Source organism: Argiope bruennichi, chromosome 3 (assembly GCF_947563725.1).
Source record: "Argiope bruennichi chromosome 3, qqArgBrue1.1, whole genome shotgun sequence".
NCBI classification, from domain to species: Eukaryota; Metazoa; Arthropoda; class Arachnida; order Araneae; family Araneidae; genus Argiope; species Argiope bruennichi.
In genome coordinates this window covers 109,548,730-109,575,928 of record NC_079153.1, presented here as the reverse complement: position 1 = coordinate 109,575,928, position 27,199 = coordinate 109,548,730, and the positions used below count along the sequence as shown (strand labels likewise).

Sequence of the window (27,199 nt, the reverse complement as noted above, 5' to 3'; positions counted from 1 at the left end):
GAAAATACGAACTCTCCAAATTGCAGTGGGAATTATTGATTTCTTATCTACCGGTCGCACCATTTTTTTTAATAGACCTAGGGTTGATTTATTTTGGTATGGTATTTAAAAGTTGATCAAAAAGAATTTTCAATATGATTTCTTTTAACAGAAAAATGTATCGCTTAATGCTTTGATTAAAGAATGATATGAAACATTGCATTTGTAAAAAAGGAACTACTTAAATATTACATTTCATATGTACTTTATTTATAAAAAATATATATATTTACATTTTATTCAAAAGCATGAAATTCGCTCATGAATTTGAATTCACCTCTGTCTTCATTGTTTAAATACATGAATTCATTTATAAAATTGTTCACTTTCTCGTATTCGAAGTATAAAATATTGTAATTTTCGAAAAATTCTAACTCTAAATTTTGATTAATCTCCACGGTTTAGAATTCCAAGAATTCAGAAAACACATTTTTAGAACATGTCTGTCTCTGACAACGGTAACTCAAAAATGTTTTGAGCTAGACAGATGAAATTTGGTATATGGTCGTTACACCAAATTTGTAGATTTCTTTAATATTTTGAGCAAAATCCTTTACTACTTTATTACAAAATCCTTTATTACTTTTTATCGTCAAATTGTTGTCAATAATATTTTATTAGTGAAATAATTGTTATTTAATGAATTTGGTCGCAAAAAAGAAAACTGCACATTTAACAGTTAAGTAAACCCAATTTTTATATACACATTTTACTTTTACCATTTGTTTATGTTGAATTCATATCAGTTGGTTGCCACAAAGTTTAAAGCTCTTCTTAGCAAGTTTCTATTTCAAACGAGCATCGACAACAGCTGCCTATATATATATTTTTTTAATTGTTTTTAACTATTAGTGAAACAAGAATGAAATAAAATATAAAGAAACAGAAAAGCATGTAAATTTATTGAAACGGTTGGGGAAATAAAGTGCCTGAACTTTATTTTTTCTGAAATGTCCGTTAAAAATTGAACCATGAAAAACAAGACGAATGCATTCGCTGTATCATCCTAATGCTCCATAATATACAACAGATAAATAAATTAGAAAATCTGGTGAACCCATTTCTGAAAAACAGAAAAGTCTAATAAAGAGCTTCTTTTCTCAAGTATTCAGTTAAATTTGAATCTCTTCTTGTGTACAGCCGACCACCCCGCCACCACTCGACAGAGTTAAATTTGAATCGAGGGGGGAGGGAGACGAAACATTCACTTTATCATCCTTATGACTCTAGTCTTGTATATTAATAATATTCTTTCTTTAAAAATTCTACCAAGAAATAATCAAAACAGTTGACTTGGGTAACAATCCCCATAGATTTTTTTTCTCTCGTTTTGTTGAACTCGCAAACGACTGACTATAAATAGTCGGCAATATGCCACATTTACTTCACCCAATGCTTTATCAGTTATTTTACAAAATGTAAAGCTAACATGCCGGTTAATATAGATAACAACCGAATCAGGCGCCACATATTCTACCTGCCAATTTAACTGAGTAGTCGAATTCAAAACAATTAGCTACCTAATAAATAGGATAGGGGTTACATAATCAGATTCTTCGATAGTCCTTTCATTACGAAAACGATGAAGATTTTTGCCAAAGAAACTTCATTTCTCAACGACAGGAGGACAACTGCCCATCTTCCCCCTCCTTGTGACGCCACTACTGATGCAGCCCAAACTTTCACTTTAATTATCACAATCATATTTTAGAAAATTATCTCAGTTATGGAATTCCAATGGAAGATGTAATAAAAAGGATGCAAATCCATCAAAGCAACATGAAAAGGATACCCGAATTAGAAAAAGCAAAGGAAATCAAGAGGCAAATTCAATCTTTGAGGGCTGGGAAGGGGGGGGGGTATCTTTTAATTGAGCATCAAATCAGAGTTACAGAAACTTCATCTCAAATCTTTGCTAAAGTATTGTAATGTCCTGATCTAGACTGATGAAATAACGAAGCAGAATTTCCAGACAATTCTTTATTTTACAGTTCTATATATACAAAGAACAACTTGTTCTAATCTTGGTTAAATAAATAGTTATTTACACCTGTAGTAGGAGACAACAGTCAAAATCGAAGGTTTTTCTTGAAACTCAGTTCATCTAGTCAACACGACCATTCCAGGGTTAGTTTCTCAGTGCTGTTTTTTTTTTCTCCCCTATTATTATCCGTTTTCATTAGGCATTGAACTTTCAGTACTAAGAAGTAAACAAATACGATAAAAAAGGAAAATGCGAGTGTTTAAAAAAAATTATAAGGGTTGCTGCAGCCATTCTGCAAATATAAGCCTGAGATAACGTCAGAGTAACTAAAGGGCAATAATAATAAATATTTATGAAAAAGAAATTCTGTGTATAAATATGTGCATTCACTTGTTTCATTGCATAATCATGCAGAATATTATGCAGTTTCTTATTTCACCTAATTCATTTTATCGTTCCTGCACAGAAAAATAGAATTATCATTGTTTTAGCATTCAAAGAATAAGAACATTTAAATACTTAAAAATATAAAACTGCTATTTATTTCTTCTTCAACATTTTACAACAAACAGATTTCCTTTTTAGCACATCCAAACATTTATGGTTACCTGGAAGTAATATAACAGAGCATTATAGCATATTGTCCATAATCTCTGCAGATATAAATATTACATTACTGTATTTTACTACTAAACTATATTTCTGTTATGTAATATTACCCTATGGTAGAACAACAATGCTTACGTATTTTCAGTTTTTACAAATATTGCTATAAAATTTTAATAAAAACAAAAATAAATAATAAAAACAAATGTTATTAACAATAAAACAAATGTTAATAGTAATTAATAAAAACAGTGGTAATAAAAACAAATTAATAGATCCTATTAGAAATTAAGTTCTTTAATTTCTCTGCTTTCAACAAAGTTTCTTCCCCTCATTACACATTTCAGTATTCTTGTTTGTCCTGTTTTGGAGGCTATAGCCAGAAAAATATCGTGTCCAGGTGAAAACACTGATACTGAGACAACTCCAGGTGCACTGAATTCTTGAATTACTTGAAAGCCTGCATATCCTCGGTATTGCAACAGGTAAACTGTCTGTAAATGAGGACTCACAGCTAGAATATATGTTTCACCTGAAAACAAATTTTGTCTTTTAAGAACCATGCACGTATTTTTTTTAATACAGTACTGTTTCACAGTTTGATTAAAAGTTGTATTAAATGGGAAAGATATAGTAAATTCGTTAAAAAAGAGGAAAAGTTAGGGAGGAAGGATCAAAGTTTTCTTTCTTCAAATTAATTATTACTAACATTTTCTAACTCAGCGGTCACAGATGGTTTTGAAATCTTATTTGAAAACCGAATATCTTTAAATGACCCCATCTCAATGCTACTTATATATAAATTATTTAATATGTAAATGAAAAATATTTGAGTACTCTCTGCTGTATGGGCCATGAGGAATTACTGTACTCGCAGGTTTTTTTTTTGTTTTTTTTTTCTTCCAGTGTGTAAATATAATTGTGGTGAATCGCATATAAGCCAGTAACAGCGCTTCTGCCCGAACAGCTCTTTTAGCAAAATCGGTTAGTTACTGGACTACTAACCTAAAGGTCCCAGATTCTATCCTCACGCGTCTCATTCCGGACATAATCATTAATTTTGCATGCCGGATTCTTTTTAGAGATTTCAGTATTTAGGGGTAGAACAAGAAAGCAATATTATGTATGTAAACATATTTTAGCAGATGCGTGGCCGAAAGGGAGAAACTTTTGAAATTTTAAAATATCGATTTATTTCACCACGGAAGAACAATTTATATATAAAGAATAAGTGGTTAGAAAATGCGTCAGTCTACTTCGCGACGCAAGAGCAGAAGAGATCAAAATTTTTTCCTTCTGTGATTTTACAATGAGATTTTGATGGGAATTTCTTTGACGTGTGTCGATTTGTGCAAGAGAATCTTGGGTATCTTTAAAAGAATGTTGTAAGCATTAGGTACTTTTATCCCATTGTTCCTGGTATGGGAACCTGTGAGTTTTATTAGGCGCGTGTTATAATTTAATAAAAAAAGTGGGAATTGCATCAGGAAATAATAGGACATTTTAGAATAAAGTTAAAATGGGCTAAATTAAGATAAAAATTAGGAAATTAATTAAATTACGAAATATCATTTCGTATATATATATATATATATATATATATATATATTGAAGAAAAGTGGCTAAAATGAACCTATTTTTACCCTTAATATGCGCAGTAATAAAGTTTCGCTCCATAGTGCATGAAAGGAGGGATATACTAATCAAATACAGCAGCATCTTAGCTTTCAGAGATTACCTAAGCCGTATTTAAAACTTCTGAATGAAGAATATAATATACAAATTGCGATAGTTTTTTTTCATTCGACTAAAATTCAATTTGATATTCTATTTACTTCTACTCTACTTATTTAAATAAAATATAACAATTATAACTTTTTGTTGTACACTATTCCTTATTATTTTAAAAATTTATAATTTTTAGAACATCAAAAGCTTTACTTTTTAAATCAAATAAAAATTCAAATGAATATTATTTTTTAAACACTGCCCAAACATTATGATAAATTGTTTTTATTAATATTCTTAAAGAGCATTACATAAATATGGATGATGTTAAATCATTGCAATTTTTGTTTACTTTAAATATCTCATATGTAATAATTAATGATGAAAATGAACATCGTTATATGAAACTTCATACATTTTTTATGTGCAATTCATAAATTCTTTCAACTATTCATCTTTAATTTCAATTTAATCATGACGAACCTTTAAATGATTTAACATTTTAGGATTTAATAAAGCTCCGTTATCTGCTATCTAGCCTATTAGACTGTTCACCATATATCTACTAGACAGATTTGTTTTGTAACGATATAGAATATAACTTTACAGATTTTAGTTGTCTTTACACCTGTCTAGAAAGCTCTTCCACAAAAAGAAAAACAAACAAAAAATCTATATCAGCAAGACTTCATTCGAGGATTTGTTAATGAAACCAAAGCAGAAAGGAATTTTTAAGAAATACAAATTAGAATGCCCGTGGAAATGTTTTATGTGAGCCATATGTTTGTAATCAACAGTTTTTACAATATTTAAAAACGTTTCTACTTATAATAAGTGTTTAGTATTCTACAGGCCAGACTTTTGGACCAATATTTGATCAATATTAGTGTAAAATCGTAAATATGTCCTCAAGATAGTTTAGCGATTTGAGATGCGCGAGAATAGAACCTGGGACCTTGTGGTTCGCAGTCCAGTAACATAACCAGGATACAAAAGCATATGCTCGTGTAGCGTAGTTGTTAACTGGCTTATATGCTATTCACCACAATAGTAAGTATATAAAGAAATATTTACAGCAAATCTCAAATATTGCTAATCATTCATTCCTTTTAAGATTAGCACTATTTTATGTTTCCGTTAATGACAATCTTATAAAGCAGTGAACAGAGGAGTATGACTGTTAATAAATCATAGTTCAAATATAATTTGTAATTTAACTACACCTTATTAAAGGAACAATGAATATCAAAGATAAAATTGAAATTAACCAGTATCATTACTTTTCTATCGCCAAAGTATCGCCAAAGGTGGCTAAAATGAAATAAGAATAATAGAAATCCTTACCATCTAATCTAAAAGTATCGAAAGACGAAATTCCATAAATATTTATTTCATAGCAGAATTTTAAATCATCTTCGAGGACATAAACTTCTACTGGCTCAGAATAAACAAATGACCAAACATTGTTCTTGAAAACTTTTGTTTTTTCTTTTGCAAGAAAGAGATAGATATCTTTGTCGGTGTTGCTCCAGAAAGCTGAAGTCGATACCACTTTTGAGATACTGGATTTGAAGATGAACTGCGTAAAAAACAAATAAGAATCATTAAGTAAAAATAACAATTGAGTAATAAAATTAACAAAGATATATGCCGGTTTCCTGTCAGAGGGGTAGCGCGTCTTCAGGATGATCTGGGCGTCTCGGGTTCGAGTCCCGGTTCAGGAATGGTTATTCTTCTGTGTTATATCTGTGAGGTGTGTGAATGTGCCCCCCTCGTATCTATACTAATAATAATAAAGAAGAAGATGTGTATGCCTCTTGGTGTTCTGCAGGATAAATCTTTTGACCTAAAGCTGTTAAATTTTGCACCAATAAACTTTGCAGGTTAAGAATGCGAATCTTGTAATAAATTTTTTATTACTTAAAAAAATTCAGTGAGATTTAAATATTTTTCAGTTATATTTTTTTAAATAAATTTTTAAAACCATTTTTAAAAATAAAAGAATGTTTTCGATTTATAAATTTGAAATTTTGATCCGGAATTTTGACAAGTTTTTAAAAAATATTCTTTTTTGTAATTTTTATCAATACACTTCATTGTTATTAGCAAACTTAAACCATTTCTATTGTTTCATAAAATATTTAATGACACGATTTTTCTTCCAAAAAATTATATTATCTATGCTTTAGTTGAAGAATAAGAAAGTGAATACCCTTTAGTACAAAAGACAACGAGCAATAAGAAGATGAATTACGCAGGGAATAACAATTTTAAGGTCACTATGATGTCATTGGAATTGACTCCAATAAATTAACAGAAGAATAAACGGTTATTAAAATAACATGTCTTTTATGCCTATCACAACTCGATACATGAAAAATATTTTAAATTATTTTTTGAGGGAATCAATCAGGAAAATAGGTTATGCATAAGATAGTTAATTGAAATTAAATACAATTAATATTTTTGATAAATCAGCTAGGTCGCCAAAGTGATTAGTACTTTTCTAATATAATATATATTGCATAGTATAAGAAACTAGAGAACTACTTTGCAATCTTTTCTCATTGAGCGATTGCTTTCAAAATTAATCTCAAATTTTTGTATCAGTGCCATATACTGAATTTCTTTTACACAGTTTACTTATATTTTTGAGTTATCTTGTTCACTTAACACGATGGAACAAACTAACAGTTAGCCAATGCTTTTGTGAGTTTAAATCAAAATTTGACGCTCATCTTTACTAGTTATAATGCCAGTTTTCAGTGAAATAATTCATTGTTTGAATAATTGCATACACATGCCAACAAATGGCAAACAACTTGCCATAAATAGATTTTATTTTTTTAAAAAAAATAGAAGTATACAATTTTGATACTAAGCTCATGCACCAAATTCCATCCATTTAGTTTATTACATTTTTGAAAAATTGTATTTATGGACAAAATTTTTCTCTAAAACATGTAAATCTATTGTAATTCTGGAGGCCAAATATTTTGACGATCATAAAATTAAAGAACTGTTATTTATAAAATAAACATCTTAAATATCATGTCAATTTCTTATTTTGCATTAACAAAAAATTGAGAAATTTTATGCATAGAAATTTGATAAAAGTTATGGATCAGAAATATAATTTTACATTTTATAAATAGAACAAAAATTTGCATAACAAATCTATTTATTGTGATGAAGGGATATTTCAGGAATAAACAGAAACAAGATTGATGAAAATAATGACAACCTCTTTTGTTTGAAAATCCCAAAGATAAAGATAAATTCCAGAAGTTGCATCTTTTCCTGTGATCACCAAATAACCCATGGGATCTTCTGAATCATCAACAGTATAGATAAAGTCAAAGGAAGAGACATTTGAGGAGTGAAATTTTTGGCAAATATTCCACGTATCATTGATGCCATCATATTCATATACATGCATTCTTTCTCCATTTTCTGTAAAAGAGTTTTAGCAGAAAAAAAAACTAAGTATTTATAGTATATATTAAAATCACTCAATATGCAAATGGGAAAAAGATTCTACAACAAAAATTTTTAAATACTTTCTAATCTTTTCGAATAAGCGTTAAAAATTGATTTTTTTAAAGAAAATTCTGTTGACTAACTGGATGATAATAATAAAAAAAAAGATTCTTCTTGTACAAATATATAATTTCAAAGAAATTCCTTAATTCCTTTGCCAATTTCATAAAGATTGGAATTATAAAAGGCAGAAGAATATGCAATTGTAAAAAGGTTTTTTTTCAGTAATGTGTCACATGCACAGATTAAAAAGAAATGTGATTTTTTAAAATCGTATTAAGAAAGTAATGGGAAAATAAATATTTCTTCTCTTCATAATTTCTGCCGCATTGAATGGTCCATCTATCTAGCAAAATATATTGAAATTGTTATTTTTTTTTACTCAAGTATCAGTTTTAGCATAATAAAAGTTGTGTAATGATCTAGATAGAACTTACAAATTTTCTTCCATATTGCTCCATATTTTGCTGCCCCCCCCCTTTGATATCGAAAAACAAAAGAAAAAATCATTTTTTTACAAAAAAAGAAACCTTTAAAAAAAATTCAAAGTGTTTACTGGCATACAATGAAAATATTACATAATGGGTCAATTAGAAACCACAAACACTTTATCAATAGCTCTCAATATTTAATCGCAAACTTCTGGTTTCAAAATTGAGAATAAAAAATGATCAATTTTCTAAAAAAATGTGTGTGTTATGAAAATCATATTTCAAAATTCGTTTTGATTGATTAATCATAAAATTCGTATTTGTATTATTATTAATATTAAAATTCGTATTGACATTGATTAATATTAATTATATTAATATACTATACTATAAATAATTAGTAAGCGATTTAATTTTTTATTATATATATGAAATTAACACTAGCGTATTTTTTAATTACAAGACAGAAGACAGATTAGAATAAATCTGAATTATATACAATATTGTCTATATACAAAAATAGATATACTGATATGCACAATAATGGGTACTCGTCAGTTGTAACGGCGATCAAAAAGCGCCAAGAAAAAATTTCTCCCATTTGGCGATTTCAATTGTCAAACTATATAGCATGGCATTCTATATAGCTTGTACACTTGAATATATTTTTATAATTTGGCAAAAGTTTTTCTTGGCGATTCTTATTAGCCATTAAAACCAAATTGTACCCAATAGTGTGTATATTTGTACACATTATTGTGCACAATATACAGTAATGCATATCAAATACTAGGCATTAGAATAATGTTATCAATTGTCAAAAGTTTTTTTTTTCCTGTTTGAAGTTTGAAACTGATATATCCACCTCTTGCAATCTCACCACTAATTCTCATTGCTGCTTCAGATATTAATTTAATGCATCCTTCGACAGACTGCGCCTGACATAGAAATTCTTCGAAAGTTAGTACTGGAGACTGTTGTTCTTTGCGCAATTTTTTCAAGTCTGTCCTTTATATTGTTACAAATCTGTAATTTTGCTATCCGGCACGAATAGTGTCATCCTGGAAAAACCGTTAAAACCTTTGTAAGATCTGTACTGTGCGTGCTGAGCTTGGCGACCATTTGGCGACTTGGCGATGAATTTGGCGAGTTTGGCGACTAAATCGATAATACCGGAAAGTTCGAGAAGTTTCACGATCCATCCAGTAATAACCGTGATACATCGAGGTACGCCCTGATTGCTCTGAAGATTCTAGCCCCGCCTACCGGAACTATAAAAGACGAGTACTTTGAAGCTGGGAAGTCGTGTGTGAGAGCCGGAGTCACCAACAAGTAACAAGTCTTGGAGATTTTGAGAGGATTAGACAGCAAGGAAGCTAGCGATTAAATGTGTTGCGATTGATTAGCGGTAGAAAAATTTTGTAACAATATGTAGTGAAAGAGGCGGTACTGTTACAATTGGCTTATTCAGTATAATCGACTGCTTCAAAATTGAATTTAGAAAGCTTGAAAATGCAAACCACCGTAGTACTTCTTCATATTATCTTTAACAACGAGAATACGCCTAGTTCCTAATAACAGCGGATGGGCAAATTATACAGTATTTGAAAATATTTAGTAAATAATATAGAAGTTGCCTTGTAAGGAAAATTATTTTCCAGATCTGTTGGGCACTACGTTAGCAGATCGATTTCATTTTTATTTCCAATCACATTGAAGCATAAACCAGCATTACATACTTCACGAATATTATATGATTCTGTGATAGACTTTAAGTGCCATTGTATAACCGTAACAAACTACTTGGGGTGGTCAGTAATCATGCAGGACTGAATTTACCTGGGTTATTGTCAGTCAAACCTAGAAAAGCAACTATAATCTTTTATGGTAAAAGAAATATGACGCAAATATTGTTGATCAGTACTTAACCTTTAATATCTTTCCGATCCAAAGGTTGAAGAATACAATAAATTCGATAAAATTTGAACAGTGGATTTTTTTCTCACAATCTTTCAGGAATAATCTTGTAAAGGAACTTTATCAGAATATGAATCAAGTTCCTTTGTATAACTCTCCGATTCTAAAATGAGGTTCCTTAATGGCAAGTCATTAGTATGTAAAGTGTATATTTTCCATTGTAATAATCTTCCAATGTATGTTTCAAACGTATTTCTTCGCTTTTCCATCCCGTATTCACATTTGTTCCGTCGTAACCGATAGGTTCATATTATACGTTTTCTTTTAAAATTTGATAATATCTTAGGCTATTCCTTTTCGCACTTTCACCAGATGTTAAAAATATATGACTGGCTAACTAGTTTCTTTATTAATGCTACGTGTATTTCTGATGTTAATTCTCAATGACCAAATATTTCGTTTTCATTTTTTTTTTATTTTTGCCTATCAAAAAACAGTGCCGCTTCAGCTATTTTTAAATAATTTCTCCTTTTAATCTGTGTTTCCTATGTTTAAGTAATTTCCCTTTCCACTTTGTTTTTTAAAAAAACTATATATTGTATTGCTCAGATGAAACTAAGTCGAAATTAACCAGAATTACTATAGTAATTTTGGTTACTTCTCCATTTGAGGCAGCAGTTAAACCAGTAACCAATGTTGAAATGAGGCATAGAAATTCTCAATTCGACGTATCGATCTCGATGGCGTATCAATCTATTCCCATTATGCCATATATAGAATGTTACAAATCTGTAACGTTGCTTCCCAGCACGGTTAGTTCAATCACTCGAAAGACCGTTTTTCAATCAACTCTGTTGGACGCTGATCGGGTGCCGAGTCAGTGATCCCAGAGCAAGGCGATTTTGGTAACAAATAGATAATACTGGAAATTTCCAGAATTTCAGCGATTTAGCCAGTAGGAACCGAAATATGCCTGCTTATTCCAGAACCTTCTCTGCCCTCCTCCGGGAACTATAAAAGGCCGACACTCTCAAGTCGAAGACAGTCGTTTATTGAATCGTGGAAAGAGTCAACGGCGAATAGTTGAATCAGTCCAGCGAAGAGCAAGCGTTGTGTGGAGCTCAAGCGATTGCTGAACTGAGATGTGTGCCGAATCCTGGTGTTTAATGTAGAAACAACATCGAGTCGTGTGAGAAGTAGCCAGTCGTGTATTAGTGAGTTGGCAGTTGGATATAGCTAAGACGAAGAAATAGTGGAGAATTGCAGGCGTTTGGAGAGACCATAGAAAGTAGCTACTAAGATTCCCTCCTCCTGCTGAATTCTGTCTGGCTGCTTTGTGTGCTGTGGTTGTTATTACTACAGATTACTACCTGTGGGCTACTGTTTGTTGTAGTGTGCTGCCTGTGTTCGTCTCGGTTGTATATTTGTTATCTGCGTATTCCTGTTTAATAAAAGTCTCTGTTTGTTAGTGAGGATTGTTTCTTCGTCAACCAACAAATGGCGAAATAACCTCGAAGTTCAGCAACAATATTATGCCAGTACCAATTTCAAAATTACTTTCCAAACTACGTTTCTTTAAAAAAAATGCATTTTTTATTTTATTTCAGAGGGTAACAACTAAATATAAACCAAAAATTTAAAAACATTTTAAGTGTTTTATCTGATCCATTGGGTAACATTTCCGATGAATGTCAGAACTAATTTCGAAATTAATCTTCAAAATATATTTTTTTGGAAGAAAAAAAATAGAATGTCTCTTTTCAATTTTTTAATGCCAAAGGGGAACGATTAATTGTTAAACAAAATTGACGACATTTTTAGAAAGATTTAGCAGAATTTTTAAAGAACTATTCCGCACTATACCAAAATCAATTTCTAAAAAAAATCAGTCTAAATTAACTGGATAGCTCCATTTATGAACATCGTTGAGATTTTGACATATATCATGTACTAATTGAACGAACGATCACGCACTAATTGAAATCCCATCAAAACTACTTATCTAAACATTTAGATATTGGTTGGTTTTTAAATTGAAGGATTCTGATCAATGAAGATCTGCTGAAATTTTCTGAAAGTCATGTCATGAGAATCGTTGCATTAGATAACATAGTATTCTAAAACAAAATTTAAAAAAATGGAATGCTTTTTAGGAAATTGTCCGCTAACCAGCAAGTTCTTATTTAAATTTTGAAATTGAGATATTTAATTGATTAAGCGTACCTCTCATTTCATAAGCAATTATTATGAAAATTCCCTCTTCTGTTTCCAGTAGCTTTGCATCAAGTACAACTGAATTGGAAGATGGCATAACATACACACTATCGTCTCCACTGGTAAAGACAGTTTTTATAATATCCGTTATTTTGCGTTCCTCTGTGCATCTTGAAATAAAAAAAGACAATTACCTTTTTGCAATCGGTTATGTAAATCATTTTAATTCAAAAAATTGATAAGGTAATTCAAATAATATTTTCAACAATTTCAAAGTGCTACAAAAATGTATAATTCTACTTTCATACATAGTGAAATACTACAACTTGCTATAAAATTATTATCAACACTTTCATGATACAATTAAAGAATCATGGAATCGTTTGAAGGAAAATATTTGGAACATTCACTGAGCAAAAAAAAAAAAAATTATTAAGTTTTCTTCTAATAAAATACAAACGAATTTATTTCTTTAAAAAAATTAATCAATTTCCAGACCAAGGAAACTAATATATAATAGATTTTATTTTTTGATTATATAAAAACAGTTTTACTTTTAAAGGAAAAAACTTATTATAATGGGTATTTTTATAAATCATAAATCACATTTCCATCTTGAATTATGTAACTAGATGAAAAGATGGTATTTGAAATGTTTGGCTATTTTATTTAAATCTGACATTCTTTTCTAGGACTCTTCTAATTTTAGGAAAAATAAATATTTTTGAAATGTAATGCCTCTTTTTAAAATACTCATTTCACAAACCTAAAAAGAATATACTGCTTTTGCCATTTTTTTTTTATAATTCTCTTGTAACCTTTTCATATCAAAAAGTTTCCTTAAGTAAGCTAGAATACGAAGGTAATTTCCACTTGAGTAAATATTTAAAGCCTATTATAATTTTATAAGAGGTGAAAATAGTATGATAAAACAAAGAGGAAGAAAAATGATGAGAGATTCCCAACAATATATTCCCTGTTTAGATTGAAAGCAGTCTTTATTAATACATCATTTATTAATGATTGTGAGGCAACAATTCGAATAATTAGAATTATTTTCCCATCCACAATAGTAAGGTAGTTACAGGAAAATGAAAATTTATTCCCTATTTACCTATCTACAAATACAACCACGATATTCACTTTACTTATTACGTATCGCATGTCGTTTAAAATCTAATCAAAATTGATCTAATAATCGTGTTCCACTATAACATGGACAATGCGTTATACACATGTTGTATATAACCCATACTATATATAATTTTAAAATAAGAAGAGTTTTGATTTCTAGCCACTGTAATTGTTTAATATCTTGCAGAAATTTTCCACAAATTGTGTCACGAGAACTATTGCAAAAAGCAGTATTCCTACATGGAAGGTGTTTAACACTTCGTTAGTCACGTGTTGTTGTTTTTTCAAACACGTGTGATCGCGCTGTATCCATTATATACACCAGTATATATTGTTAACAATAGTAAATAATAGAGCTTAGTAATAGAATAATATGGATATATAAACGTAATTTAAAGTAACTACAAAAAAAAAAAAAAAAAAAAAAAAAAATTCAAACCGAATAAGAAGATAAAAATGAATTTTCTCTCAGACAGAGTATTATCTAGATACTAAAACAAGAAGTAATCGTTATCTGTCATATAAAGAGTGATTAACGAAATGTTAATATCCCTTCAAATCAATAATAAGATTGCCTAACTAATGTATAATATATAATTATGCACAATTCTTTATCAATAAAAAGTGATGTATGAGGGAGAGGCAAAAAGGGGTATTTATTTTAATAGAAAATTGAAGCATTTATTTTTCTACATAACCTCCTTGGATTTCAACGCACTTTTCCCAATGTTTCACTAGTTTTTTTTTATTATTATTCTGTCAGTAAAAATGTTTTAAGTTGTATCTGTAACTACATTTGCACCGCATCAATGACTTCTTCATCGGTTGCAAATCTTCTCCCTTAGTGCTTTTTTCAATGGCCTTAACATATGAAAATCGCTTGGAACCAGGTCTGGAATGCATGGCGGGTGTGTCAGCATTTCGAATCCCAACTCTTTCATTGTTTTGGCCGTTGGGTGGTGCAGAATGTGCCCGTTCGTTATCTTGCTGCATGACCCTTTTCGCAATTTTTCCTCAACGCTTGGATCTGATAGCAGGTTTCAATTTTGTGGCAACACATTACAATAGCTCTCACTTTTCACAGTTCCAGCTTTTGGGATAAAACGAACGGTTACTACACCTTCCATTGTCTCAGAATAGTGTTGGCATAATCTTACCGAATGATGGTTGAGGTTTAAATTTCTTAACTTCTAGTGATGATGGATGTTGCAGTCGACGAATAATTTCCGCAGTTGAACACCTTCAGCAAATAAAAAGCGAATTATTGCCCTCATTTTCTCCTTAGGGAAGATCGACAACGGAACTGCCATTTTTAACTGTCAGCTCCACTCCAACGATTAACGTGGGAATAAGAGTGACACGTTGCATAGAAGTATTTCCGAGTATACTAATTCGAGTATACAAGCAATGTTACCAAGCCCTGGAAAAGAGAAATTGCAAAAATCCCTTTACTTTTTGACTTTCCCTCATAAATCAAAATATTTTTATATCACATAAATGTATAAAAATATTTTGATTCTATGTGAGGATGGACCACAAGTATTCAAAAACTTTATCATTTTATCTGAATTTAATAATGCCTATTTATTTATACTGTCTAATGTGCATCATATGCATTTAAACTTCTCAGAAAGTCATTTTTTTTCCAAAAGGATTCATTAAACATTGCAATATAAATAATGCTGTCAATTTTTTTAATTATCTATCCAAATGATTAATTGTGAATTAAATTACTTCGTTTGTAACACTGTGGATTACTTTAACACTACAGCGAATTAAAAGATTTTATAGAAGTGAGAAAATAAAGCTACCTTGATGCTCGATCTACATGAAGTTTAAATCCTTGCACGTCATCTTCTAATACTCGGAGACTGCAAGGAAATATTCTTCCGCGAAGTCTCCCAGTTTCTTTTAGAGTACCATCTTGCTGAACTTCAAATTTCAAAGATTTAAAACTTGTACAAGTTTGATCGTTTTGATTGGCCCATACAATCATTTCTTTTGATGATAACTGATATGCTTCCCTACAAAAAAGAAAATGTGAAATTAAAAAAAAAAAAAATACATAACTACTCAGTAAAAGTTAATATATTAACCATTTTGTTTTAAATGATTATTTCATACACTAATTTGCATGTTAATTTGTCATGTGTTAATATTTTTAATTGCTAAATCATTTTATATTGAAATGATAATATTTTTTATGTCATTTTGAGCTCGGTGACATTTTCTTTGCTACTAAATATTATATTATATATATTATATATATATATAGGGTGTTCATTAATTATTGTCGGGGTTTCCGTACCTCATAACTTTCGAATAAAAAATATTACGGAAAAACCGATTACGTATTCGTAAACTACAACTCAAAGAATTTTATTAATGATATTAAAGTGTAAAGCTTGCACAATTTGCACTTTGCAGGCATTCAGCTGAAGGCGATTATGTATTCGTAAATTCGCTGAACAAATTTTGACTCGAATTGAGGATGATGAAAATTACCTTCGGAAATGGTTCTTCAGTGACGAATCCACTTTTCATGTGTCAGAAAAAGTGAATAAACATAACTGTAAAATATGGGGCTCGGAGAACCCGCACGATTATCAAAAGTCAAAATTTGTTCAGCGAATTTGAGAATACATAATCGCCTTCAGATGAATGCCTACAAAGTACAAATTGTGCAAGCTTTACACTTTAATATCATTAATAAAATTCTTTGAGTTGTAATTTACGAATACGTAATCGGTTTTTGCGTAATATTTTTTATTCGAAAGTTATGAGGTACGGAAACCCCGACACTAATTAATGAACACCCTAAATATATATATATATATATATATATATAAAGTTGCAATTTTTTTATGGATTGAATGTATCTCAAATGGTTCAAAGCAAATTTGTAATAATTATTGATAATAACAATAGATAAATTACTTATATTTCCGAAAATCTGTTTGGAAGTTACAGAAATTTAGAAGAAGGATTGTATGTATCTCACAAATAATGATTTTTAAAAAATGCTAAAAAAGTAGCATTTTGCGCTTATTTTAAACACCTATTTAAATCATTTGTATAGCTTGGTTTAGTTAAGTCACATTAACGTTCCATTTCAAAGCAACATTAGGACTATTTTCGGACGAACCTCGTAATTTTGAATCTCGGTCAGATGACGAAGTTTGGAGAGGGGAATGGGCTAGCATTCCCTTCCACACCACATCAGCGGGAGAATGTGTGGTCCCGACGGATTTAATATGCACTAGATCTGCTTACACGGCAACTTTTTGGTGGATCGGGTCTCGAATTTGAAGCCTTCCGCTACCGAAGGCAAGACCTTACCATCAGGCCACAGCATCCCAAATCATTTGTACAAAAATTTTACTACCAAAAATAATAAACCATTATTGATCCTGTATCGCCAACTGAGAAATTTGATATAGATGATAGCTTTTTAGCAAGAACTAAATCCAGTATTTTACTGTAAGTTAAAAATGTCACTGCCAATTTTTAAGGCACAAGTGCATTGAACTCACAGGATAGTGAAATGATTAGTGTATTCAAGACTGTGGATTCCAATGACTAAACTAAGATTCAAGTAATAGGCTATCCATAGGTATACCATGAAAAGTTCAGTTTTAGTAACATAAATTGGAATTTAAATTCATACCCAAATATACCAGCATCGAGTATGGGTAAAAATCTCAAGGAAAAGCCTACGTTTAATACTTGATGTAGTTCAAAATAAGCCAAGACTGAAGAAGATTCTGTAACAGGAAAAGATATTTATTATATATACAAGAAATTTTTTGAAACAATAGTTTTAATTTTAATTTAATTAATAAGTAACTTATAAATGTTAATAAGTAACAGTCAAATTGATATTTAAATAGTTTGAAGCTACACTTATACAATTACTAAATAGAAATCACAAAATTTACTTTTAAAATGCGACATATTCACAACTATATTAGAAGTATATTTGTAATAATATATAGCTGCTAACATTTATCTGGAAAACTACAATTGTTGGTCAATATCTTTTACCTTATTTCAGATAAAAATTTCCAATCCAAATTATTTAAATTAAAATATGATTTTCTTAATCCATTTTACAATTTTATGGCTCAATGGCTTCAATGTTTTATAAAAAAAAGAAGAAAAAAACCGAGGGGCAAAAATGATTAAGAGTATAATGAAAATAATAATTGATGATAATACAGAAAAATCTAATGGAATGCAAAAATTGTAGCAAAATAGTATAAATAATATTTACTAACAAAAATTCAAAAGAAAATATCCCTCAAAGTGTCTGAAGTAAGGAAAGTTTGTTATATTTTTGTTTTTGTTTTGAATTAAAATTGACCTCGAACCTTATATTGCAATATAGAATACGACATATCTTCTAAACTATACAAATTCAAATCTTTCTATGTCTCTCTCTGATTCTAAAAATTTAGAAACAGGAAAAATTCTAGCTTTTTAAGAACAATTTGCAACTACTTAGTAAATAATTAAATCAACTCATCGAAACATCCCAAATGTGAATTCCTACATAATGGTGAATCCGAAATCAACTTTTGGTGGTTTAATAAGTTTTAAATAAATATAATTCTTTCGAAAATTTACAGAAATGTGAAGCGGGTTTAAGGTATTCAATTCATGTGGTAGCAATGCGAGAAAAAAAAGCGCAATACGCCAACAAGCGACTCAAATCAGACTCCACCCATCTATATAGAAACTCTTTCAGTGAGGTCTTCTGTTTTCAAATTATGTATGCATCAATTAATTTCGAAGCAGTTCGTTACTATTCATATAAAAATTTATTGTATTTAACAAAAATGTATTTTAACAAAAGTTTCTTTTGAACAAATAAAAGAATGTTTCGGAAAGAATGTGTGCGGTTCGTCCAAAACATGCATTATGCCAAGGATGACGTAGATCGTTATAAATTCGATTTCTAAAACGTGGGTCGCAATTTTCAAAAATCTAGAAGCTTGTAATCTAAATGAAAATGTTCGAAGCAAAAACAAAACTTTTCAGCTATGAACAAGAATTAGTAGAGTGCAAAAATTACTTAAAGCTTCATAAGATGACATTGATTAAAAAAATAGACTAAAAAAAGCAAATTCGTTGGTTAAAATGCATATATTATAGAAGCACTGACATTTTTTGCTGAAGTAAATTAAGAAAATAAACGCAATATAATGAATAATCTTCATACCTTAGTAATTTTCAAATTCTTATTGTATAAAGGAAGATCTAAATTATGTTTATTTAAATATTAAAGTTAAAAAAAATATTAAAATTTTGATATGCAAAACCAAAAAGAGAAAAAAAAATGATTCTTCAACTTTTTTTTCTTTTAGAAAAAAAAATTAAAAAGTTTAATTTAAAACAAGAAATTTTAATTTATAAATAATATTTTTACAAACGAGCAATATCGAACATTTGTGTACATTAAATAAGCTAATTTTATAACGTTTAAAAATTTTTTAAAAACATTTGATTAGAATACAAATTTAAAGAAACCAGAAATGTACCGAAAGAATTAAGAAATGTACCGAAAATAATTAAGAAACATAGTTAAATTTTTGAAAAACCAAATTGCAAACAAATTCTCAAAACATTTTCCGCAATCTAATGAAACATGAATTACCCGATAATAAAGGCATATAAATTTTCAGCGGAGAATGTGTAAAATTAATGACAAATAATCAATTTACCATTTTGACTGTCTTTAACTTTAAGAAGCTTGTATTTAATTTCATTCATAGTATCAGCAGCATCGTCTAACTGATCATGCACAGTTTCTTCTATGTTATGAATATGCGCCCACAACGCTTCAGAAGAAATGTTATTGACATTAGTTACATATAATGTTGAAGTTTTCAGCCCAGCAAAATAGACCTATTAAAAGAATACAGAATTAATTTTACACAACTTAACTATTCTCAGATGCAAGTTTGCTATTGAAGTCTGTTGATTGTATTACACCAACTATAAGAGAAAAACAGACGACGGACTAAAAATTCGTAACAACATATTGTTACGAAATTTCCGGGTTCGTTTGGATAGTGGGAGTTATATGGTGTGGAGAACGCTCAATCACCAGGCGGCAGTAGAAAATAAAACAACGACGTTTATTTACACAAAGACACACACGACAGCACAAAGACGACAACTATATACAGCACAGAAGACGATTATTGTGCAGCAACAACAGCATACACAGCAGCATATAACAAGACAGACAGACAGTAGCGCACAGCTTAGTTCAGCACTAGCTTCACTCCGTCGCTGCTCCGCTTATCTCTGGAAGGCCAGTTTTTTACTGTCGATTCCGACTACTCTGCCCTAGCAGCTGCGGCCGCTTCCCTTTATAGGTCTCAGGAGGCGGGGCTAGACGCCTCTCAACCAATCAGGAACGTTCGAGGCGTATGTCCGGTTCCTACTGGACGGCACGGGAAAATTCTCGATGTTTCGGGTATAATCTATTTTGGCGCCAAAGTCGCCAAATTCGTCGCCAAGTCGTCAAATGGTTGCCAAGTTTGTCGCCAAGCTCCGGGACCCTCCGACGGGACACCGGACTCCGCCCAATACCGATGACTGTAAAACATTCTTTCCGAAGGTGGAACCAACTATGCTGGGAAGCATCATTAACAATATAAATAAAGAATTTAAATAATTTGTACAAATTAATTTAAAAATAAATTTACGTGTTTTCTAAAATAAGTTTAAAAAAACTTTTTACATAGCTTACCATATTTTCAAAATATTCAAATTTACTTCTTTGACATAAATTTCCGTAAAGGTTTTCTAAGTCAATGTTATTGATTGCACCAGATATTCTAAAATCAGACATCAAATTTAGTTCTTCTAGAAATATTTTATTCCCCGTAATAGAATTCTGTACAAATCCATTCGATGTTTTTACAACATCATTTAAGTTAATTCCATGTAAACTGTTTACTATATGCAAATCACCTGAAAATAAAAAAAAAATTAAGTTAATAGAAGTAAAAAAGTGAAATAATAGTTAAAAATATTCTTTTAAATACAAAAATATTTAAAAAATATATACACACTAATTTCCAAAAGTGAAGCTAGAAATTGGAAAATGGCAACAAAGCGGTTAAAAGTAGTTTGAAAATTAAATGTACTACAAATAAAAGCAAACTGAAAAAGTGGATTCAGACGGTCAGTTGTTGATATAAAACTCTAAAAAAATGAACTTAATCTTTGGACACCAATTTTTTGCACTAAATACTTTATACATTCCACTTAAGGTATTTATTGTTTTATTATTGTCATTCATCTTCAAAGTCTAATAAAGGCTTAAATAATGACAAAATAAACAAATTTTTTAATACAAAGCATTTGAAAAAAAAAACTTTTAGATATTTTGAGACTGAGAAAAATATGTATTAACTAAAAAATTATAACAAAATGAAAATGTACTTGATTTATATAATAAATACCAGGGTTTTCCTTAAATGTACATAACTCATCGTGCCCTACAATAATATTAATATTTCCTAATGGTAACTTTCTGATAATTTTTTTAATTGTGTCCAGTAATTTTAATAATTTTCATTCAAAGTCATGAAATTGCTCTAAATCTTCCCGCTGCGTATCCCGCGATTTCCGCGGGTTGGCATTCAGTCATTTTCTATTGCATCTCGCGTTTTTCGCAGTTTAGAGAGGCTATTTTTAAGATTGTAGATTTTTGCTATATTATATTATTATCATATAACATGTAGTACCAGTTCACTTTCTTTGAAAAATATTTCAACTTATTTGCAAACATTGCACCTAAAGAGGGATTTTAAAGAATTACGCAGCCAAAGGTTTAAAGTTTCACTTAAAATACAAGTAACAAATTTTCAGGAAACTACTTCATATTTTCGGCATCATCTAAAAGGATATTTATGCCAATAAGTGAAAAATCAAAGAATTCAGTCATTAGTATAATCTTCTGTTTCATTAGTTAAAACCCTTTAGTAATTAGAAAATCTAAAAGGAACTAATCAACGCAATTAGTCTCTGAAACTAATATCGATACGAAACATACTAGCTGAATATATAGAAACAATTGCTACAAATTATCGTGTATTATATATAAACAGATTAGGGAAATGGAATGGAAAATATATACTTTTAAGGAATTAGCTGCCAAACCATAAGAGAAACTAGATCTAAATTTTGAAAAAGGAAAGGATATTTACTTATGTTTATTTTCAAACATTCATTTCAAAATATAATTTATAATTCACTAGAACTTAGACATTATCTTTTTTAAATAATAGATGCACTTTAACATTTATCAAAATTTATAGAAATGTAATTCAAAAATCTATTAATATAAGCTTCATTTTAATATGTTTAAAACATGTTTTATGAAGTGAGATATATCTTAAACTTACCTTTCGAGACAAGTTCTCTAACAAAAATTAAAGTTGAAGAGATATTTTCATTACTTGTTAAAGATACAATACTTCTTAAAAATTGCTGTAGATCAGTGTTATTTATTTCTCTTATATGCATGTTGAATGAAGTTATTGGTTCTTTACAGATTACATCAGACGATATTTTTTCATTTGTGTGGACAAGTACAACATCTTCAGGTAATTTCACTCCATTTAAGCTGCCTGGAAGATTTCAAATTTAAATTTCAGTTTGATTTCATTTTGTAAACTCAAGTCGAAAATGAATACTATAAATTTCATTTCTAAATAATGTAAATTTTTATCAATAAGTGCATTATTGATTATTTTTTTTGGAAATAATAAATGCATTATTGATAGTTATTTGGAAATAATAAATGCATTATTGATCGTTGTTTGGAAATAATAAATGCATTATTGATCGTTATTTGGAAATAATAAATGCATTATTGATCGTTATTTGGAAATAATAAATGCATTATTGATTGCTGTTTGGAAATTATCATCAATAATAAATTCATTTTATTGGTGATAAAAATAAGTTCGAATGTAATGGAATCAATTTATTATCCTTTTACAGATTAGTGATGTGTATTTGTAAAAATGTGTAAAATACTAAAAAAAAAAAAAAATTGCACCAAATTTATAATTTTACTTCCCTGCGTCGTTATCGTCATGGTAAGAAAGTTTTACATACAACTCTAAGGGATGGACGATTAAATTTGGCGACTATTTAGTGACAAAAATGGAGACCCAGAATGAGTATTCGAAAATCTTAGCGATAGCTCCCTTAAGACTCGAGGTCCCACGTTTGTTCTAGAACATTCGATGTCCTGTCATGGGAGCTGTAAAATCAGAGCCATGCAAACTAAAAGAGTAATGAATAATCGATAACTGAATAGAATTATCGATTTTCTGCTTGTATGCTACGTACATGTGATGTGTTCTGCTACTTGTTATTCGTATTTTTGTGTCGAATAAAGTGTCTTCGTTTGTTATTGAACCTATTAAATTCTACACCGTTCAAACCACACTCGAAGTTGATTTTTCTGTAACAATATTAATTATCTAAGCTTGTGGCAAATAAATATAAAAATATGGAAATTTAAGAAACTTTGAGTAAGTGAGATAGAAATAAAGCAAACATTGAACTAAAATAACATAGCTCCTGATGCGATTTTAAAAGGCATGCGTTGTAATCCGTAAATAATATATCTTTATAATATTTGCTTATTACTGAAATATATTGAGCAAGTAAATGTTCCTTTGCATCCAAACTAAACCTGAGTTGGATTAAGTTGATTAAACGTTCTTTTCCTTAAACTTTGAAACAAACAAAATGCATTTTAATGTAAAGTGAGTAGGTTGTCATTGAATATGGTAAAAAACTTTTATCTAAAGATACCTTAGTTATTTTTAAAAACTTTGTGCTGTTGAAAAAAATATTAACAGAATTAATACACAGGATAAAATATTTCAGAGTTGTGAAAAATAATATGCAATAGAAAATTTTATTTAGTTAATTAATAAAATAGCTTACCCTCGATGAAAACTTCCCCAGCAGTAATATTTGGTAAATTCAAAGCTATTATCTGGTTTGCTGTCTTACTCAGATACTTTCTGTATAATAAAGGGATATTCAATTTGTTTAAAAATGCCACATTCAGCTTGTTTATAGTAATGTTGCTTGTAGTAATCTTTGAAAAACTTTTTCTGCCCATTATGGTCTAAAATTTCAAAAGGAAAAAAAAAATTGGAAACAAAAATGAAATTGATGATATAAGCGGAAATTGAAAACTTATCTACTTATTGCTAATGAAATGAAAAAATTCTCGCAATAATTCAGAATAACTAATTCAAAATAATAAAAATTAATATTAGAGTCACTGAATAAATTTGACAATTTCTTATATGGTGTTAACCCGTTAACTGTATGGACCTCTTCGGAAAATGCAAATGTTATCTAAATTGTGTCGCAAAAGTGTAACGATGACGAGTATACTCGTCAAACACAGTATGCGCAATATGAAATTGCGTTGTAATGAAATGACTTATTTTTATTTCAATAATCACATTTATTTATTTACTTAAACTGACATGCAATTTTTGCATATGAACGAACAAGAAGCAAAAAAATTAATTTATTATTTTAATTTGCTGTTAGAGAATGGTATTGAGAAAAGTGTGGTGGTAACATTATAGGCCAGATAACAACTTCCGGAGAGGAGAGTACTCTTGTCTAGTGGTTATGTTACTCGGCTATGAACCCTAACGTTGCGAGTTCGAACCTCAACCCGCACATTGGTGACCCTGGTTCTGAACTACCGCATCCTTCGTTCTGCTGTCGTGGCTCCATCTACCGGCAGCAACCACTCACACACACTCGCCGTCGCCCGCCATAACACTTGGCGCGATAATCACGTTCGTCGCTCGCCATAACTGGCGCGATAAACTCTACCGACTCACTGGTGGGGGACTATTGTGGTGGTAACATTATAGGCCAGATAACAACTTCCGGAGAGGAGAGTACTCTTTTGTCTAGTGGTTATGTTACTCGGCTATGAACCCTAACGTTGCGAGTTCGAACCTCAACCCGCACAAAAGCATAGTACAAAGTATAATAATCTTTTATTTTTTCCTTTGATTTCGATGGTTGTGTGTTCAAATCACGTCCGGGTCACCAATTTAGTGAATGGGTATGAGCGAGAATAGAACCTGGGACCTTGTGGTTCTCAGTCCAGTAACATAACCATTTACAAAAGCAATTGCTCGTGCTATTCACAACAGGCTCACAATATTTATGAACATATTTGAGTTTTTACTAAAATTGCAATTCAAACTGCAAATTGTCACTACTTATTACACCTGACGAATAAACTTGGCATAACGCAAAATGTACTTTTTTCTATAATGAGTATACTCGCCAAAAAACATTTAACTGCTTAAAAGATATAGAAACAAAAATCTGCATACATTTTTGAATTTCTCAAAACAACGGCATTTTAAAATAAGCAGCAGCTAACTTAGATCTTAATCTTCAGTCATCATATCTAAAAATCCCCATTTTTATGGTTTATTTGAAAAAATATAATTTTAGCCTAAAAATGATTAATATTGCAAATAATAGTTCTTAATATAGTTAGTTAACAAATACAATTTTTAATGACAAATTACCAGGGGACAAACATTTAATGACATGTAGCATATGTTAAAATGCTATTACTGTACAAAACTGTTTTATCAATTAATCTTAACATAAATTAAGATAAAATGGCGAAAATACAAGAAAAAGTTTAATCACATTATTGGTAAAATGGTTTATATTTAACAATATATAATATACATAAATGACCCATAACATAGTGACATCACACATCTGAACTTTTGCAAACCTCGGCTACGTGTTGGTTTTTATTTATATGATTTTATATTTTCAAAGGAATATTAGTTATTGAAAATTATCATTTCAGTAACTGCTGAAAATTATTATTATCCTCATAATATGAGTGAAAATATGAGATAAATTCATCTGAAAACGTTCATAAAATAATAGTTATAATTCACAGAAGCCATCAATTTCATAAAACTAATATAAAATTCTATTATAAAATTCAATAAGTAAAATTTGAGAAAAAATTTTCGGCAACTAAATTTAAATTCACTATTACACAAAATGCATTCAAATCAGGAAATCCAGAATCATAAGCAAAAATAAGAAGAATTAACAAGAAAGAATTATATAACTAAATTAATATTTTTTAAAAAAAATCACTTTCATTGTACTAACTTGTGGCAAATGGGGCCTTACAGCATCCTTTAAGAGAAAATCAATGTTAATCCCATTCATGGCACCAAGAACTTTAAGTTGAGTTGCTTTCACGTTGAAAAGATTATAAGATCTCTTCATATTAGACATAAATCGTAAACTAGAAGCTATGTCACCAAAGGAACTCTCATCTAAGCCATTCAGGGCATTTTTCACGTGCAAGTTACCATCTACAACTAGATTAGTAAAGTACTTTTTAGTCTTGACAAAGATGTTCTTCATAAGAAATTCTCTAACACCCTAAAATAAAAGAAAGAACATATATTATACTTAGATGAATACTTTTTGGAATAAGTAATACCACATAACCAAAATACTTACTGATAAATCGCATCCGTTTACTTTGCCAAATACATCAACATTCTTGGCGTGGATGTTTGATAAATTCATTGATGCTAAATTGTTAGCACTGTTTAGTTTGAATGTATTGTCAAGTTTTACACCATCAATAGAAGCAGGTGAGATGATTTGAACTAAATATAAAAAGACAAATTTTAAAACATTATAAATTAAAAGCAACTGCGCAATTTAAAAAAAGTACTAAATAGTTGTCGAAGAAATTCTTTTTACTAATACAAAGTGTACTAATGTTAAAAAGAATGTTTACCACCCTTAAATAATTAACTGCCTCAATGATGTCTTACTTTGTATTTCCTATTTTTCCAAAGTAAATAAAATTTAAATCTCTTCTCTATACATTTATTTGTCTGTGTAAGTAATTAGAAATTATCCCTTCAAGTATCTATTTTGTTAGAATTGAACAGAAATGTAAATAGATTAAGAACTTAAACCTCAGATTTTAATATACAGTAACTTAAAAAAGACCACAAAAAAAATGCTAAATAAAAGAAGTTCTTAAATGTAAAGGAGAAAAACAACTAAAATAATATACTACAAGTCAAAAGTCAATTTATAATGAAGCTATTATTATTGCACAAAGAATGTACTAAGTATACAAAGGACGAAATAATTATTTTCATTAGTTTCATATGCATTTTAATTTTTCCTTATGTGCAGTGCAAATATTTTGTCATTAATACTGAATTATTAATAATTCTTACAATGAAGAATATACTAAATATACAAAAGAATAAATAATTGTTTTTATCACTATTGTATGTATTTTACCTTTTCCTTATAGGCAGGGCAAATACTTTATTAATAAGTGTTATAATGAACAATATATTACTTCATTATAAGATACGTTACAGTATAATATTTGTTTTTGTCACCATAGTATTTTACTTTTCCTTATAAGCAGTGCAAATACTTTATTATTAATTTATTTCTTCCCATTCTCCCTCTCTGCATATGAGCAGAAATAACCGTGACCAAT

General features: G+C 29.7%; 1 protein-coding gene across 1 annotated transcript in view; it reads right to left on the bottom strand.

Annotated features, from left to right (window-relative positions):
• Window positions 1-2,910: 2,910 nt before the first annotated feature.
• The window catches only part of LOC129962930 (uncharacterized), a 57,778-nt gene continuing 33,489 nt past the window's right edge, over window positions 2,911-27,199 (bottom strand). Inside the window, exons 19-30 of the mRNA XM_056076932.1 lie at window positions 26,185-26,336; window positions 25,825-26,103; window positions 23,578-23,764; window positions 22,017-22,241; window positions 20,354-20,577; window positions 19,317-19,500; window positions 17,261-17,357; window positions 15,405-15,617; window positions 12,469-12,629; window positions 7,602-7,810; window positions 5,702-5,936; window positions 2,911-3,161 (exon numbers count right to left, since the gene is read on the bottom strand). Of these exons, the coding sequence (XP_055932907.1) occupies window positions 2,911-3,161; window positions 5,702-5,936; window positions 7,602-7,810; window positions 12,469-12,629; window positions 15,405-15,617; window positions 17,261-17,357; window positions 19,317-19,500; window positions 20,354-20,577; window positions 22,017-22,241; window positions 23,578-23,764; window positions 25,825-26,103; window positions 26,185-26,336 (2,417 nt within the window). The remainder of the gene's footprint in view (window positions 3,162-5,701; window positions 5,937-7,601; window positions 7,811-12,468; window positions 12,630-15,404; window positions 15,618-17,260; window positions 17,358-19,316; window positions 19,501-20,353; window positions 20,578-22,016; window positions 22,242-23,577; window positions 23,765-25,824; window positions 26,104-26,184; window positions 26,337-27,199) is intronic.